The sequence below is a fragment of the Equus quagga genome, chromosome 11 (assembly GCF_021613505.1).
Source record: "Equus quagga isolate Etosha38 chromosome 11, UCLA_HA_Equagga_1.0, whole genome shotgun sequence".
Taxonomy (NCBI): Eukaryota; Metazoa; Chordata; class Mammalia; order Perissodactyla; family Equidae; genus Equus; species Equus quagga.
This window is the reverse complement of record NC_060277.1, coordinates 101,760,844-101,779,016: the sequence shown is the minus strand read 5'-3', so window position 1 is coordinate 101,779,016 and position 18,173 is coordinate 101,760,844. Positions and strand designations below refer to the sequence as shown.

Genomic DNA, 18,173 nt, shown 5'->3' with positions numbered 1-18,173 from the left:
ACCTTTTCCCTTTTATGGGAAGAATTGGGTGGGAGGGTAATTCCTCTGTGGCCCCATGAATCAACAGGAGAATGGTCCATGACCCACGCTGGGCCGACTGTAAAGTTTTCTCTGGAACCCGGATTCTGGAGCAAGTGGCCCTAGGACAAAGAAAACTGTCAGAGGCACTTATTGCAGCTCTAGCTGCAGGACAAGTGGCAACAATGGCAGCAGTGGTGGCGTCCTGACCAGGCGTGTCTCGCTCTGAGAGTCACTGTTCTTCCAGCTTCTTGCTTTTGGGGGCCCATTGGTGCATCTTTGATTCTTGCTGGTTCCCAAGCCTGGTCCTCCAGCTTTGCGTCCTCTTTAGTGAGCGCCTCCCCTCCCTCATTTCTTTCCAGTGAATTATCGTTTGTTTTGCCTCAGTTGGGCTCGTTTGTTTCCATTACTGGCAACAAGAGGGAACTAGCAAAGGAGATCGAGAAGTTGTTTGAGAACCAAGAAAAGGAGGTTTCCTGGAAGCCTGGGAAAAGACTGTGTTTCAAGAAGGAAGGACTGGTCAAGAATTTCAAACCTCAGGGCAAGGTCAGGCAAGAGACAAACTGAAAGGTGTTTTTTCAGTTTGCTAATTAAGAGTTCACTGTCTGGGAGGAGTGTGCCGGGCCGCAGGAGAGCGTGGAGAGCATGGCAGGGGGAGAAAAGGGGACACTGGACACGTGGAGACCACCCTTGGAGCAGGCTGGCTGCGTGGAGAGCCTGCACCCAGGACTCACGCAAGGTGCCCAGGACTGAGGGTGAGCTTTTCAGGAATGGAGAAACTGTAGAATGTTTTTGGGCTCAGAGGAAAGAGCCAGTAGAGGGGCAAGATAAAGACACAGACGAGAGGGGAAATTACTGGGCTTATAACTTTCGAGTGTTTTCTAAGTGCCAGACAAGATTCCTGAGGAGAGAGGGGATGGGTTCAGAGCACAGTCAGAGAGAGGAACTGGCCTGGGCCTGGAGGAGAGACGTCTCTCCATACGAGACAGAGAGGGAAGACATGGGGGAGATGACAGAGGTGAGGGAAGAGGAAAATGTGGAATTTGCATTGAGTGACCTGAATGTGGGGTATTCCATAGGCACTCAATAAATGTTTGCTTACTTCAGCTGAATGAACTATGGTGAGTGAGCCACAAAACATCTGCCAGAGAGAAGGAGCCGGGCTGAGAAGGAGGTTGAAGGAGAGAAATGAGGTGGAAGAGTCAGGTGCGCACGCTGGAGGCCTGAGCAGGCCAGTCAGAAGCCCAAAGGGCAGAGAACTGGTGAGGAGATTGTCCTGCCCCGTTCTCAGAGGTGGGCATTTTATTATGTGAGCAACTTGTCTTTGGGGACCAGGGAGATATTGTCACTATCCGTTGTCCCAAGATGCTGCCTGCAAGCGGGAGGCAGGAGACAATGCAGTTGAAGCTTTTTTAGTACCTATTGTATGCAAGGACCTAATACGGACACCAACTCTGAGATACCAGGAATGAAGCTGGAAACTGTCCACTTATTTGTTAATGTGTTCTGGTTTAAAAATTCAGCACTACATTCTGACCCTTAAAAACAGGGGCAAAGGTGTCAGTTATATTTTTCCACTGGTAGTTTAGTTTTTTTAAAATAAACTCTTAATTTGGAAATAATTTCAAATTTACATAAAAGTTGCAAAGATAGAGGGCTGCCATATACCCTTCACCCAGTTTCCCCTAAGGTTAACAGCTTACATTACCATGTACATTTGTCACAACTAAGAAATCAACATTGGTACATTACTGGTAAGTAAACTCCAGACTGTATTCTGATTCCACTAGTTTTTCCACTAAAGTCCGTTTTCTGTTTCAGGCTCAAACCCAGGATACCACGTTGCATTTAGTATTTAGCTGTTTTTAAAGAGTAGGAATTAACTTAGTAATATCCTCTTGTACGAGTTTTGCAAGAAGAGTTTAAACTTTTCAAGCTAGTCAACTGAACCCTGATAAGCTTAAACTCTGATTGTATTTCTTTTATTACACTAATTTGCAAATCAAACACACACACACCCAGAAACCTGTAAGTTCTAACTACAATTTGTTGTTCATAATAGTTTAGGGACAGAAACCATAAATTATGTTTCTTATATTTGTATGTTGTAACAGCACAGTTGCCGTTCCATAAACTCTCCTTAGTACTGGAAATCAATCTGTTTGGAGGTAGGACAGTTGAGTCTGCTCCCAAACCCCTAGGGATCAGGACCGGGAGAAAGTTTTTCGTGTGTGGCCGCCCATGGTGAAGCTCAGCCTGAAAAGGCAGGCAGAAAAAGAGGTAATGCCATTTGTCCTGTTGGTAGTTCATGTTTCCTAAGGCTTTTTCTTTCAAAAGTCACTGTAATGCTCCTTTTTTGGGTCTGATCTCAGCTTTCACTTTCTAAGCTCTCAACTGCTGTTTCTAACAAGCGGAGATGCCTTTCCTAAGTTGTAACACAATCGTCCTCAAGGTCGCTTGAGGCGAAGCAACCACATTTTAAAATCTTCGTTAACCGTCGTCAGTGCTCATCCCTGCCCCTCTCTCTCCACCAAAATTATCTTCGTGCGACCCAGATGGGACTCGAACCCACAATCCCCAGCTCCGGAGGCTGATGCCTTATCCATTAGGCCACTGGGTCACCACAGAATCCGGGTCTTCACACCGTCTCCTTACGCGATGCCATCATCGCGCCCCGCCCCTCGCTCTGCGGTCTCGCGCGGGTGGTGTGTGGTTTGGGCGCCGCCCCTAGCCGTGCCAGCGCGCGCTTGCGCCCTCCTGCGCCCTCGGCTCGCGCGGCAGGGCGACCCCCGCGCCTGCGCACGGCCCTCCCCGCCCGCCGTTCCGGGACTGCGTGGCCGGCACGCGGCCGGTTCTGGGCGGACTCTTGTGTCTGGTGGGTTCTGTTCTCCGTGCGGGCTGCGCCTCAGGCGCACTTGGGCCCTTGAAACGATATTCCAGTGTCTGTTGTGCTAACGTTCTAGTTCTGTTTCTCTGAGTGGGCCCGGGCGTCTGTATTTTACAGAGTTCCCCCATGACCTGCCTCTGCCGCCGGCGTAAGGAACCACTCGCAGAGCGTTGGGTCCTTCCGCACCTGCCCCCAACCCTCCCGAACCTTACAGGCCCCTCCTTCCCTTTCTTTCTTGCATGTATTCAACGTACATTAATTTGATAACCTGTTTTGTGCTGGGGACTGTTGGGGGATTCCAGGGTGAACAGGCTTTTCTTCAAATTTAACTTTCTCCCCCACGCTTCTACATCCCGTTTCGTCCCCGTCTCCTCTTTCCCCCCAGGTTAAAGGGAAAATGAATATAACAAGGTCTCTGAATACAAAATAATGCGGATTTTTGTTTGTCTTTATTCTAAAACTAGGTCTTGGGTAAATATTTAGAGACTCTGGTTCCATGCACAATCTCTGTATGCGTGTTGCATGTAAAGATGCTGCATTTGTGGCTTTTAAAAACACACAGTATAGTTTTCTTCTTAGGTACATAATACCTGTTCATTGTAAAATTGTGTAAAATATGGGTAAACCAAACTAAGAACATTGAAATTGACCATAATTCTACCATTTGGAGTTAACCACTATTAACATTTTGGTGTGTATCTTTCGAATCTTACGTGTCAATGTGTCATATGTCACTTTTATTACCTGTGGACCCTGAGTCATCCAGGAAATGGTTTTCATGAAACCTAGGACATTACTAGTGAATAATAATTCACTAATCATTTAGCACTGTGGAGCAGAAGTGATGGTGGGTAAAACTGACACCTTAGTGATTCAAGGCAGTGGCATCAAACTAGTAATAGTGTATTCTTCACCTTTGTGCCCTGGCAGGGGGAGGGAAGGGAGCCAGCTTCACTTAAGGATGTCCTTGATGATGATATAAGAACTGTTAATTGTATTAAGTCTGGACTCTTGCGTACACATCTGTTTAATATTTTGTGTGACAAAATGGGAAGTATGCATAAATCACTTCTACCACATATCAAAATACAATGGTTGTCTCTTGAGGAAAAACATTTGTGTGATGTTTGAGTTGCAGGCTAAACTAGCTGCTTTTTTGGTGGAACATAGTTTTTACTTGAAAGAATAACTGACAGGGACTGGCCTGGGGCTAGTGGTTAAGTTTGTGCACTCTGCTTTGCCAGTCAGAGTTCACAGGTTCAAATCCCGGGTGCAGACGTACACACCGCTCATCAAGCCATGCTGTGGCTGCATCCCACATAGGAGAACTAGAAGGACTTACAACTAGGGTCTACAACTATGTACTGGTACTTTGGGGAGAAAAAAAAAAGGAAGATTGGCAACAGATGTTAGCTCAGGGCCGATCTTCCTCACCAAAACAAAACAAAAAAAAGAAGAATGTTCACCTGTGGTTACCTAAGAGTCAAAAAGAAAAAGAACAAGAATGACTGACTGACAAACTATGATTATTCATACTTGGGCACACTTAGGTTTGCTTCTCGAGAGCAGCCCCATTCTCAGGCTCACATCATCGCAGCACACTGTGGAAGAGAGGATATTTCACTCTCAAAGCCCTCAGTAAACTTTTTTTTTTTGTGGCGAGGAAGATCGGCCCCAAGCTAACATTTGTTGCCAATCTTCCTCTTTTTGCTTGAAGAAGACTGTCACTGAGCTAACATCTGTACCAATTTCCTCTATTTTGTATGTGGGACGCCGCCACAGCCTGGCTTGATGAGTGGTGTGTAGGTCAACACCCAGGATTCGAATCTGTGAACTCTGGGCCACTGAAGTAGAGCATGTAAACTTAGCCATTAGGCTATTGGGCTGGCCCCTCAGTAAATATTTTATTGCACTGTGTCACAGCTTCATAACCAAACCAACAGCTCTGTGTCTGGGCAATGGAATGTACTGATTTGCCTAGGCCAGTCAAGGCCCTCTCCTGAATCTTCATCCAAACTACAAAAACTAAGAGTGGAGGATGTATGGTATCCATCCCGCCACCAACATTGTATCTTTCAAAGGCAACTTTCGCTTTTGACATTATACTTCTGTTTCAGGTTCTTTTTGGGTGCAAGTACAGAATAGTGGTTGAGAGTATGGATCCTGGAACCAGACAGCCTGGGTCTGAATCCTGTCTCTGCCATTTATTCACTGTGTGAACCTGGACAAGTTACTTAACCACTCATGATTCAATCTTCTCTTCTGTGAAATGGAAGAGATAATAGTATTACCTCACACAGCTGTGGAAGATTAAATGTATTAATATATGTAAAGCAGAACACTTCTGGGCACATAGTACTCAATATTTTCAAGCAAAAAAAAACCCAACTTGACTAGCGTAAACAACTAAGAAAGCATGTCGGATGACATAATCGCTAAGTCATATAATTGCAACCTTCAGAGATAGGGCATGCTGTCAATCAGAGCTTTCATGGTTTCTCTACCATCCTCCTATTCATATTTCTAGGACTCATATCCCTCAGTTCAGAAGAACAGAGCCTGCTTTCCTACCTCCAATCATTAAACAAAAGGCACAGGCTTCCCAACTGGATGAATTTAGGTCACATGCCTGCCCATTAACCATTCACAGTAGCCAAGAGAATGTCCTGCGGTGACTGGTTTAGGGGTGAATTACTTCCACATTTTTGCACTTAGGGGGGATAGGATTCTGCTGATTGGGTAGGTGGGAGCAGAATCGACCTCCTATGAACCCCTTACTGCTACACAATGAGTGAGGCTGGCATAAATGCCTGCAAGACTGGACAAAGCTCACTGTTGGAATTTATTTATAGTAAAAAATAAACCAATACTTTTCTAAAAATACCCTTTTCAGAATACAGAAAAACTGCAGAAAGAAAACAAAATGGCCCATAATCCAGATTCTCTGATAACCATCATTGATGCTTAAGGAAAAGTACATGTCAAGAAAATGCAAACATTTTATTCAGAAGTGTATAAATTACAGCATAGATCATTACTGGAACAATTGGCAAAACTTGAACATGGACTATATAATAAATAATAGCATTAGAGTTCAGTTGTCCTGAATTTGATGATTGTGGTGTGGTTATATAAGAGAATGTCCTTATTCTTAGAAAATACACGCAAAAATATTTAGGGGTAAAGAGAAATGATTTCTGAAATAGTTCAAAAAGTAATACGTAAAAGCCATGTATATACACACACACACACACACACACAAGTACATGTGTATGTGTATATATACTGGAGAGAGAGAAAAAGTAAATGCGACAAAATGTTAACCTTTGGCAAAATCTGTGTAAAGATCTGCAATTCTTCTGTATTGAAATTATTTAAAAATAAGAGTGTCTGGAGAAACAGGCATAATAAACCTTTTGTTACCATATTTGTGGCTTCTTTGCAGGCTTTTATGACCCAAGTTTTTAAAAAAGAGAGAAACTAAAAACTGCAACACAGATCTGCCTTACCCCTCCCCTCTATAGTGGCCAGAAAACCCTGCCAAGTTCCTTCTGTGTCCTATCAGGGAAAAAATGCATAGCAATATGTTTCTATATCAAGATTTTTAAAGAGAATGATTTTGGGAATCTGTGGTACTTGGTTAGGATCACCCAGGGAAACGACCAGCGACCTGACAAAGCATAAACCCTCAGCAGCAGCCCGAGGCTAGAACCAAGGCGGGGCTGGGAACCGGCCCTTCGCGCTGCATGCCGGGATCGGGAGTCTTTCCACTATGCACTGCAAGGCGCTCTGGGATTGCCCGGCAGCTCCCTCATCTCGCGATGTTCTCTTCCCTTCTTCTAGGCCCTATGACCACCGCCCCCCCCAACGTGTTTTTCAAATTCACCAATGGACGCACAGCATAGGCTCGAACCAGCCAATCGGAATGCGGAGCCACCGGGAAATTTAAATCGCGCCGGCCGGCGGCACGAGTCACACCGTCTTCGGGCTGGGCCGCGGTGGACGTTTTGAGGGCATCCGACCCGCAGCGTGTGCGTGCCGCGCCGACTCCTGTGGACTCCTGAGCCGGCTGTGTAGGTATGAACTCAGGCCGCAGTCTGGCCCGGGCGGTACGGCTGGCCCCAGGCTGCGCTGGGCTTGCGGGTGGCGGGAGGGGAGGCCCGGGGACACGCCCGGCCTGGCTTCGGCCTCCCTCGCTGGCGAGGCCTCGGGGGCGCCGTTGGTTGACGGGGCGGCTCTCTGGCGACGCGAGGGCTTGGGCGGTGGGGCGCCGAGGCTCTGCGAACCGCAGCGGGAACCTGTGGGCTTCGCGGCCCGGAGACTCGAGTGAGGCCTGAGGGCGAAAGTCCCGGGGGTGGGCCCGGCGCCTCCGGCCCCGCCGCCGCCGGTTCCCCGCGGCGTCTTCCCGGGTGAGTGGCCGGGGCAGGGAGCGGAGGTGGCGGCGGCAGTTGGAAGGAGCCTTTGGCACGTAGGCCCTGGGTGGGCTGTGTCACAGTTTCGTGAAAGAACAGAATGGATGGAAGGTAACAGACTGTAGGGAGGACTTGTCCTTGGGCCGCCTTCTGGACGTTGCTTTAAGTGTCCGAGGCTGAATGAAGCAGCGCTAGCGTCAGCCTCGTTGAGGTGCGTTCGCTCGAAATCCCCAGACCTGAAAACGTGCGCGGGGAGCTGGAGATGCGCACTGCGCCGCAGGTCTTCAGTGTTGACAGGGGATGTTAGGGGAGACTCCATACTGTAACGATGAACCAAGTTTTTCTTTAATTTTCAAGTGAGAAATTTCAAGGAGAATGTACTTATTGGGGCCATTTAAAGACAATAGAGCCTCCAGGGGATTTGAATTTGTTGCCCCTGGGACGTAGATTTTAACTGTGAGCTGTCCCCCTACTTTGTCTCCGGTTAACTCTTTATGGGCTCCGCGCGGCCCGATGGGATAGTCGCTAAATGCGTGTGGCTAGTCCGAGTGGACATGCGCACAAGATTTCGAAGAATTAGTATGGAAAGAGAATGTGAAAGCTCGGTGATTTTTTAATATTATAACGTGGAAATGAGAATATATTGGAAGTGTTGCATTAAGTAAAATATGTTATTAAAATTAATTCCACGTAATTCATTTTGCTTTTGAAAAAATGTGGCTACTAGGAAATTTAAATTAGGCACCTTGCATTATATTTCCGATGGACAGCACTGCTCCGGGAAGTCTCAGCCTCTTCAGAGGGGAGGGGACAAATGTCGGTTGGCCAGCACTGGTTCGTAGTGCTGAAAAAGGAAGTTTGTCCTCTCCTGAAGAATTGTGGATTCGATATATGCTTGGTAATTCGATTGATCCTCTTAATGACAAGGCAAAATGATAAAAGGGAAATTTTTTCTCTTCCCCCATCTTGTAGCTTTCTCTCTTTGTCTCATAACCATGTCCTCCAACGAGAATGCTAATTCCCCGGCTGCCCGCCTTAACAGATTCAAGAACAAGGGGAAAGACAGCACAGTGAGTACCTTCTGTTGCTCTCCTATGATATTTTTTAAATGGGAAGATATTTGAGAATGGGTCAGAACTTTGGGGGAATTTGGAAAAAATGCCCTCACTTGACAACAAAAACTGATGTAAGAGGTGACGTGATAGGTTATCTTTTCTCAAGGAAATGAGGCGGCGCCGAATAGAAGTTAATGTGGAGCTGAGGAAAGCTAAGAAAGATGACCAGATGCTGAAAAGGAGAAATGTAAGCTCCTTTCCTGATGATGCTACTTCTCCGCTACAGGAAAACCGCAACAACCAGGTAAATATATTATACGTTGTGAATTATGGTAAACCCAAAAAATCAATATGCGGCTTTTCTTAGAAATTTAACATTCTGAGCTTTATGGTTTTAACTGTCAAATCTGAAGATCTTTTTTCTTTCCCAATCAGTAATTCTGATGGGGTATATTCTTTCCTGCCCACCCTCCGTAATCGTTTGAAGCTGGTTCCGAGGTTACCTTTAGCTCTGATCTCCCTTCCAGTTTCCCTGCATTTCCAACTGTCAGCTTGGTAGCTTAACCTGGCCATTCCAGTGCTAACTGAAAATTAATGTCTCCAGAACCAACCAATTTCTGGCTTATTTCTACCTTTTTTGGTATTGTGTATTTTTTGTCATCACTAGCTTTGTTCAGATCTTTGTCCTTCTGAAATATTTTCAGTAGTCTCCTAATTTATCTTTCCCTTCGTTCTGTGCCACATACTACTTACCTTTATTTATTTATATTTTTTATTATTTTTTAAAATTTATTTTTGAGGAGGATTAGCTCTGAGCTAATATCTGCTGCCAATCCTCCTCTTTTTACTGAGGAAGACTGGCCCTGAGCTAACATCCGTGCCTATCTTCCTCTACTGTATATGTGGGATGCCTACCACAGCATGGCTTGACAAGCAGTGGGTAGGTCTACCCCTGGGATCTGAACCGGTGAATCCCGGGCCGCTGAAGTGGAAGGTGTGAACTTAACTGCTGCGCCACCGGGCCCACCCTTGCTTAAACACTTGATGGTTTAAAATCCATATTCTTTGAAGGTTTTTTGTAAATTTGACCTATCTTAGATTTTCAAATTTATCTCTCATCTTACAAAGATATTGTGCAGTTTCCTACTTTTTATCACATTATGCTTTCCTTGAGTACTCTACATTTTATCAGTGTTCCCCGCCCCATGAATACTACCTATGTGCTATTTCCAGGGTATTATACTCAAATGCCATCTTCTCCTTGGTCACCCTAGCAGGAAAAATGCTCCTTTCTCAGAATTCCTGTAGCACTCCCGTTTTGCACCAAAAATGGAGAGAAAATGCTTGTATATCACAACATACATATATATACACACATGTGTGTGTGTGTATGTAGGTATGCACTGTTTATTGTCTGGTTGTCAACTTGTCACATTTTCCTTGTTAAGTTGTAAGCTAGGGAAAAAGGGATACTGTCAATTTTTGAGTTAACTATAGCATTGCTTCTCAAACCTTTCTACCGGGATCACAACATAAAACGTATTTGCAGCACTATACCATGGAAATGCATAGATTACAAGGTTAGATGTGAAAATTTCCAGCACATTGCCTATTAACTCCACACCTTTTTCCCTAACGGCATATATGAATGCAAGTGATTGAGACTAATGTAGGAATAACCTTTAAACTGCTCTAATTCATTTTTTTTTTAAGATTGGTACCTGAGCTAACATCTTTTGCCAATCTTCTTTTTTTTTTTTTCTTTTTTTCTTCTTCTTATCCCCAAAGCCCCCCAGTACAAAGTTGTATATTATAGTTGTACGTCCTTCTGGTTGTGCCACGTCCGTACCCAGGATCCAAACCAGAGAAACCTTGGGCCGCGGAAGCAGAGTGCACAAACTTAACCACTCGACCTCAGAGCCAGCCCCTCTAATTCATTTTTTAAATTGTTCATAGCCACCTTAAAAAGTGGCAAAATTCCGGGAGACTCCATAACTTGAGACTCCAGTGAGTCGTGACACCAAGTTTGAGAACTGTTCTATATATAAAATAATATTTAATTAACAGGCAAAATTAAATATAGGGCTAAAGTTTCAGTAGCTGATTATAAAACTAAAAAAAAAGTCTTCACAGGGCCGGCCTAGTGGTGTAGTGGTTAAGTTTGCACACTCCACTTTGGCGTCCCAGGGTTCGCTAGTTCAGACCTACACACCACTTAGCAAGTCATGCTGGAGCAGGCGTCCCACATATACAATAGAGGAAGATGGGCACAGATGTTAGCTCAGGGCCAGTCTTCCTCAGCAAAAGGAGGAGTGGCAGTGAATGTTAACTCAGGGCTAATCTTCCTCAAAAAAAAAAAAAAAAAACCCACAAAAAAAAATGTCTTCACAATGGCAGATAGAAATTTTATTGATTGTATTTGATCTTAAAAATGATAATTTGCAAAATTCCACTGTTCTTGTAGGGCACTGTAAATTGGTCTGTTGAGGATATTGTCAAAGGCGTAAACAGCAACAATTTGGAAAGCCAGCTCCAAGCTACTCAAGCTGCTAGGTAAGTCTTGTCTGCTATAGATAGTATAGGTAACCTAAGAAATCAGCCTTTTTAGCTTTTTTGGTGGGAAAGAGACAGACAGATGGTGTGGGTAAAGTAAAGGTTAAGCCATCCGTAGGCCTATTTTTATTAGAATCTTCCTTAGGTGAAACTAAAATTTTTTATAATCACCTAATATCCCACCCACCCCCAGTGATAACCACCTTTAACCTTTTCGTGTATTTTTTAAGAAAATTACGAAGTTTTTGTCAAAGTGGCATTTCAAGTAAATGTCAGGGAAAAGAGGAATTATTTAGTAAGTGGGATTGGCATATCTGTTTAGAATGGTACGTCCATTTAGAAAATGAGTATATTTAGACTCTTGTCTCCTACCATACACAAATCTTTGTGACATCCATAACAGAAAGGATTAATAATTTCCGTAACTTGACAGTGTTCAGAAAAACAAATCCAAATGACAAATGATCATGGAAAAGATGTTTAACCTCATTAGTGGTCAGAGAAATGCAAGCTAACACAGAGTTACACTCTGTCAGATTGTCAGTTTTTAAAAGTGACAAGATCTAAAGCAGATTTCTGCAGATAAGCAGAGAGGAAGGTTCTGTATTACTGGGAATATTTTGATTTTGGAAAAAAGGTAGTTAAAGGCACCACATATGGTAGCACCATGCAACCAGTCTGTTCAGTTCCTCTTAAATTCCAGGATATCTCAGCATTTAGTGCTTTTCTATAAAAGATTTTCTAAAGTTCTAAACTCTTGAGTTGGATTTTAAATTGGTTTTTACACAAACTTGTTCACCATTGTCAACTTTTGTTTCTCTTTTTGCTCACCCTTAGGAAACTGCTTTCTAGAGAAAAACAGCCCCCCATAGACAACATAATCCGGGCTGGTTTGATTCCAAAATTTGTGTCCTTCTTGGGCAGAACTGATTGTAGTCCCATTCAGTTTGAGTCTGCTTGGGCCCTGACTAACATCGCTTCCGGGACATCAGAACAGACCAAGGCTGTGGTAGAGGGAGGTGCTATCCCAGCATTCATTTCTCTGTTGGCATCTCCCCACGCCCACATCAGTGAACAAGCCGTATGGGCTCTAGGAAACATTGCAGGTACTTGCGTTTAAAATTCTTTGACTGAATGTCTCTCATGCTGAGGTTGGGAGGAGAGCTTTGTTGTAAATAATAGTGACGTTTGTGTCAGGTTTTCAACTTCCTTGCTTCCAGTGCTTATTAGGGGCAAAAGTGGCATCTAAGTAAATTAGGGAATTTCTGAGAGTGTTTGTTGTCTTTGCAATAAGGCGCTGGTGCACTCAATCACAAAACATTGGTGATGCTAGACAAGTAGATACAATTAGATAACCATGGCTTTTTTTCAGGTGATGGTTCGGTTTTCCGAGACTTGGTGATCAAGTATGGTGCAGTTGACCCGCTGTTGGCTCTTCTTGCAGTTCCCGATATGTCATCTTTGGCAGTAAGTTACTGTCATAAGTCAAGTTACTCACTTGTTGATTCTAATTTTTTCCACCCCCTCAAAAAAACAGGCCTTCTCATTGCCTTTTTCTTTTCCCCCAGTGTGGTTACTTACGTAATCTTACCTGGACACTTTCAAACCTTTGTCGCAACAAGAATCCTGCACCCCCATTAGATGCTGTTGAGCAAATTCTTCCCACTTTAGTTCGTCTCCTGCATCATGATGATCCAGAAGTATTAGCAGATACCTGTTGGGCCATTTCCTACCTTACTGATGGTCCAAATGAACGGATTGAAATGGTCGTGAAAACAGGAGTGGTACCCCAACTTGTAAAGCTTCTAGGATCTACTGAATTGCCAATTGTGGTAAGTTGTTAACTTTCAGATGAAAATATAAAGTATAAGGAGCATCATCCATTGGTAATAATATTGACATATTGCCTATTTGAAGCCATAATGAGCCTCTTACTTGTCAAAACGCTTAGGGTATAGAGCTTCTGAGCAATGCTGAAAAAAATAAAAGATAACCACCAGCATCAACATATTTTTTCCTTTTCAGACTCCTGCACTAAGAGCCATAGGAAATATTGTCACTGGGACAGACGAACAGACTCAGGTTGTAATAGATGCGGGAGCACTTGCCATCTTTCCCAGCCTGCTAACGAACCCCAAAACTAACATTCAGAAGGAAGCTACGTGGACAATGTCAAACATCACAGCTGGCCGCCAGGACCAGATACAGCAAGTTGTGAATCATGGATTAGTCCCATTCCTCGTTGGTGTTCTCTCTAAGGTAATGAAGTCTTAGGACTTAAGCAAAGCATTGTTAGTAAGACTCTTAGTGTGCCAGTGTTGGGTTCTACTTACAGTCCTCTGCTAAATAATATCTAGTAACCTCTTTCACTTCAGGTTGGATGGAACCAGTTGGTAGTTTTAGTCACCATCTTTCTAAAACAGTCTTGGAATCTTATTTTTATCGCTATTCTGAAATAAACGTGTTTCCTTATTCTTATTAGGCAGACTTTAAGACACAAAAGGAAGCTGTATGGGCTGTGACCAACTATACAAGTGGTGGAACAGTTGAACAGATTGTATACCTTGTTCACTGTGGCATAATAGAACCGTTGATGAACCTCTTAACTGCAAAAGACACCAAAATTATTCTGGTTATTCTGGATGCCATTTCAAATATATTTCAGGTAAGTCTTAACAAGGTGGCATTTGTTTGAATTTGGGCTTGATGACAGTTGGTTTACTATTTAGACTAGGAGGAGGGTAGCTCCATTTACTCAGTAGGCCACAGAATTAGAAAACCTGTTTATGTGGGCCACACTCTTGATAAAAAATGTGACACGGGATTATAAGAGAGATAACAGCAATGACAAGTGCATGATATGACCTGAATTGAAGTCAAGTCCATATGTGGACACTATACATACCTATTTATTTTGTCAAGAGTCTTTAATTCAATTTCATACTGGATTTTAGTGAGATTAAATTTGAATGACTTAGTTATCTAATTTTTTTCCTCCTGGTTCTGTTCCTAATTGATCCCAGCATGCTAGCATGTGGCACTTTGTCACAGTGATTGCTGGTAGGTAGGTCCTACTCAAGTGCTAAACTTCTAATTATGGAAATTTTTACATACAAAAGCTGAGTCTAGACTAATGGTCCCTGGTGTATCCATCATCCTACATAAATAACTTGTCAACATTTGGCGAATTTTCCTATTCCATCCACTTTACCTAAAAATTTTTTTTTGAAGGAAATAAGTTATTTTATCTGCAAATATTTATGTATCTCCTAAAAGTTGAGGACTTTTAAAAAATTCTAACCACAATATATGATTCTTAAATCTAATAATTTCTTATTGATATCAACAAATACTCCAGTCAGGAGTTTGTTTTACACACCATAGGCAGTCTTTGCCCTTAGACAGTGGTTCTCCACCTTGACTGCATAGACCTTTGGATTTTCTGGGGTGCTGTTACAAAACAGTAATTTCCTGTTCCCATCACAGACAAATCGAACCTAGATAAAGTGTCATTAAAGTTGCCCAGGTGATTTTGATGTACAGAAAAGGTTGAGAACCATTCTAAGATCTCTGGCTGAAAGCTGCAGAAGTAATTGCTAAGAACACACAGATCTGGTCAACTTGAGTTTTAAAAAAATGTGTAATGGAGATAAAACTGTCTCATAGGCTTGTTGAAAGAACTATCAATGAAGGAACTGTCTAGTGTTTATTTCTGTCTGATATATATTAATACGCAAACATTCAGAGTATAGGCCAGTAAACTTGGAATTTTTCTTAGGCTGCTGAGAAACTAGGTGAAACTGAGAAACTTAGTATAATGATTGAAGAATGTGGAGGTCTGGACAAAATTGAAGCTCTACAAAACCATGAAAATGAGTCTGTGTACAAAGCTTCGTTAAACTTGATTGAGAAGTATTTCTCTGTAGAGGTGAGTAACATGGTAATGTGAACAAGAATTTAGAAATACACATTTAAGGTCAAGCCTGTAAGATTTTTTTTCCCCTCGTTCTTCTTCCTTCACTTTATATGTGGGACGCCCACCACAGCATGGCCCGACAGGGGGTGCCGTGGGATCCGAACCGGCAAACCCCAGGCCACTGAAGCGGAACATGCACACGTAACCATTGTGCCACTGGGCCGGCCCCTCCCTCGTACTTTTTTACTGAGTCCTATACACTGATACAGCAAAATATCAGTGTAAATAGGATATAATGTACATATTTGCTCCTCTAATGTTTGGCTTGATGATAATACAATCTGTTAATTTGAGACTTTTAAAAATCACCAGTTTGCTTTCAAATGAATAGCCTAATAGCCTTAGGAATCTTAGAGTATCTTGAGAGTAAGTGTGTGTAGGAGTTGATGGAAGAGTGGGCCAACCCCACAACCATAGATTGGGTCTAATAAGCAGTTTTCTGCTTTCGTACTGAAAAGTGATAGGTGGAGAAGAAAATCTGTATTTTTCTGTTATTGTGGTAGCATTCCTTAACCCATTCAGAACCTTTCCCTCCCAGGCACTCATCAATTAATAAGTTTCAGTAGTCCTCCCTCCACTATTTCAAATACTGAAATATGATACAGGATTAAAGGTGAAATATGCAGATGAAGACCTTAAGAGTAAATACATTATGAGCATCATGCTAAGTGAAATAAGTCAGACAGAGAAAGACAAATACCGTATGGTTTCTCTTATATGTGGACTCTAAAAAAAAATAAGCACAGATACAGAGAACAGATTGACAGATTCATGGTTGTCAGAGGTGTAGGGGATGGGAGGGTGGCAGTGGAAGAAATTGGTGAACTGTTTGTTTAGCTTAAATAAATTGAGGGGAAAAAAGTAAATGCAGACTTCTAGGCAGGTTACTGCTTAGAATTGTGCCATATTTATGGGGTTATTTTGTTTTGTTTTTTAACACTTCCAGGAAGAGGAAGATCAAAATGTTGTGCCAGAAACTACCTCTGAAGGCTATACATTCCAAGTTCAGGATGGCCCTCCGGGGACCTTTAACTTTTAGACTTGTACAGCTGAGGCAGAAAGTTGTTTGTTGTGTGCTGTGTTTGGTATAAGTTTGTCTTAACTGTTTCTCTACTAAGAACTCTTTTTAAATGTGGTTTGTTATTGTAGCACTTTTTACAACGAAACTATACTTGAACAGTTTCAAACTGTGTACATACTGTATGAAGCTTCTCCTCTCAATGGGTTTCTTATTTCTATGTGGAATTTCATATCTTGCAGTGTCCTGTAAATAAAGCTTAAATTCCACCCTTTTCTTTACTTTGTCATGCCTATGTGTTGCCCTCTAATTTGAAGCTCTTAGGTCGCAAATGAAGGACAACGTAACCAAACTGATGTGACTAACTGGAAGTGTGGTTTTGGTTGCAGTCGTCATTTGATGTAAGGTTTGTGATGTCATCAAAGATATGGGGGTGATCATTTTTATCCTGCCTGCTTCTGAGTTCTGGCTTTGCTCTAGGCTGCTTCCCCTCTTGGTAATAATGGCTGTTGGTACTTTGAGATGTCATATCCACTGTGCACCAGCTACAAAAAATTCAGTTTTCACAGAAGCATGAATAAAATTTCCCCGAAGTCTTCAGCCAATGTCTCCTTAAAACTCACTGGCCAGGGAGATGGGATAAAAGTCTTAAATTTAATCAGGGATTGCTCTTGGAGCTACGAGTGGCATTCATTTCTCCCAAACTTCAAGGCTGAAGGTGTTTTCAACGCTGCACCGTGGTATCACCTGGGAAGGTTTACCCAGAAGTTCTGTTTAATTGGTAAGGGGTGGGGTCCGAGGATTGTGTCGTCTTTTTAGTTGAATCCCCAGGTTGCTCCTGTGCAGTCTAGGTTGTGAAGGCCACCACGCTAACACAGTGCGACTCTAGCCACTGTTGTGCTGTTAGCAGAATAAAAAATGGATTGTCTGCATGTGTGGGGTGGGTGGGGGTATTAACTACAGTGCCTGTAAATCTTAGGAAAAATGAAGTGGCTTCTTAAAAATAGTGCTTTTGCTTCTTTTGATTAGTGGAAAAGTGATGAGCCAAGCCTCCACCACTGAAATCTGATGGATTTGCCTACCTTATTTCCCACTGAAGATTAAAAAGACTCTAGTGGTGGTGGTGGTGGGTATTTGGGTGAAAGACTAAAGTTAAAAATGATTCATGACCTTTAGGGGCTACTGTATTCAGTAAAATAAGAGTGTTTCAAGTCAATTGTGTAATGCAACACATTTCCGTTTACCTTCTCTCAATGGGCACAAATGTGAGGATATTCTTCCCCAAGTTTATCAACATGAGTTTTCCCTTTTGCAGATAACAGGATTTTAAAGTTCCCTTCATGAAATAAAATGTCTATTAGTGCTTATTTTGTTTTGGTGCAGAAATAAAGAACCCTTTAGCTAATGCTTATTTAAAGCACCTCTCACAGCCGAGTTCCTAACTTGGAACACTAAACCATGTTACGGGTGGTCCCTCTAAGCTTAGGGCATTTGTTTGGATCCCTGGTCATTTTGTCGACTTTCTGTACAGAGGCTTCCATGGAAGGAGGGGGTGGGGGGAAGAGAAGTAATGAAATTGCTGCTCTGCAGGCTGTCCTCCCTACCTGCTTCTTGCTCCATACCTCTCTTTTCCTACCCCTTCCCCAACGTAATTCTTCGTGGGTGCTGGATCCAAGTCTTTGAGAAAAGATAATGTGGGAGTAAACTTTTACACCCTCGGTTTTTCCTTTAAGATAAGTGGAGCTTAATGGCTTTAGAGGGACTAGTGTAACGTACACTTGGATAAAAAGTAGAAGGTCTGGATTTATTAGAGTAGAGGCATGACTCAACAGTGAAGTAATGGTCCGGAGACAGTTGATTTCCAAAAGTACGTTTTCATATTTTAGATAAAATTCTTAGCATGCTAGTTTCCTTGGAGTTGTTAAGATCCATAGAGGCAATTGCATGTTTTTATTGAACTTAACTGGATAAAATTTCTCTCTTTGAGAATGTTTTCATATTCAGCTCGATCTTACAAAGTCATGGTAAAACACTCCATTGCCACCAACTTTTCCCTCTTTCACAAATGTTAATGCCTAAATTGCTTTTATTAACCCACTAAATGTTTTAGCTCTTAGCAGTTTTAAATCTCATTTAAGACTTTAATAAATTACTTATCTTTGCCTGTAACTCTCATTTTTGTAAAAGTTGTAGGTAAGTAAGGGTGGGAAGGTAACACTTAAATTTTCGTGGGACAAATATCAAAAACTGCTGA

The 18,173-nt window shown here is 42.6% G+C and overlaps 1 protein-coding gene and 1 non-coding gene across 2 annotated transcripts; one reads left to right on the top strand and one right to left on the bottom strand.

Moving 5' to 3' along the window:
* Positions 1-2,565: 2,565 nt before the first annotated feature.
* Positions 2,566-2,638, bottom strand: TRNAR-CCG (transfer RNA arginine (anticodon CCG)). The gene has a single exon. It is a non-coding gene; the product is annotated as a tRNA-Arg (tRNA).
* Positions 2,639-6,834: 4,196 nt separating this feature from the next.
* On the top strand, positions 6,835-17,973 carry KPNA2 (karyopherin subunit alpha 2). The gene is made up of 11 exons (XM_046677713.1): positions 6,835-6,982; positions 8,290-8,387; positions 8,539-8,676; positions 10,837-10,925; positions 11,763-12,031; positions 12,298-12,392; positions 12,494-12,757; positions 12,951-13,184; positions 13,408-13,590; positions 14,704-14,853; positions 15,848-17,973. The coding sequence occupies exons 2-11, from the start codon at positions 8,313-8,315 to the stop codon at positions 15,938-15,940; spliced, it is 1,590 nt and encodes a 529-aa protein (XP_046533669.1). The 5' UTR covers positions 6,835-6,982; positions 8,290-8,312; the 3' UTR covers positions 15,941-17,973.
* Positions 17,974-18,173: the final 200 nt, after the last annotated feature.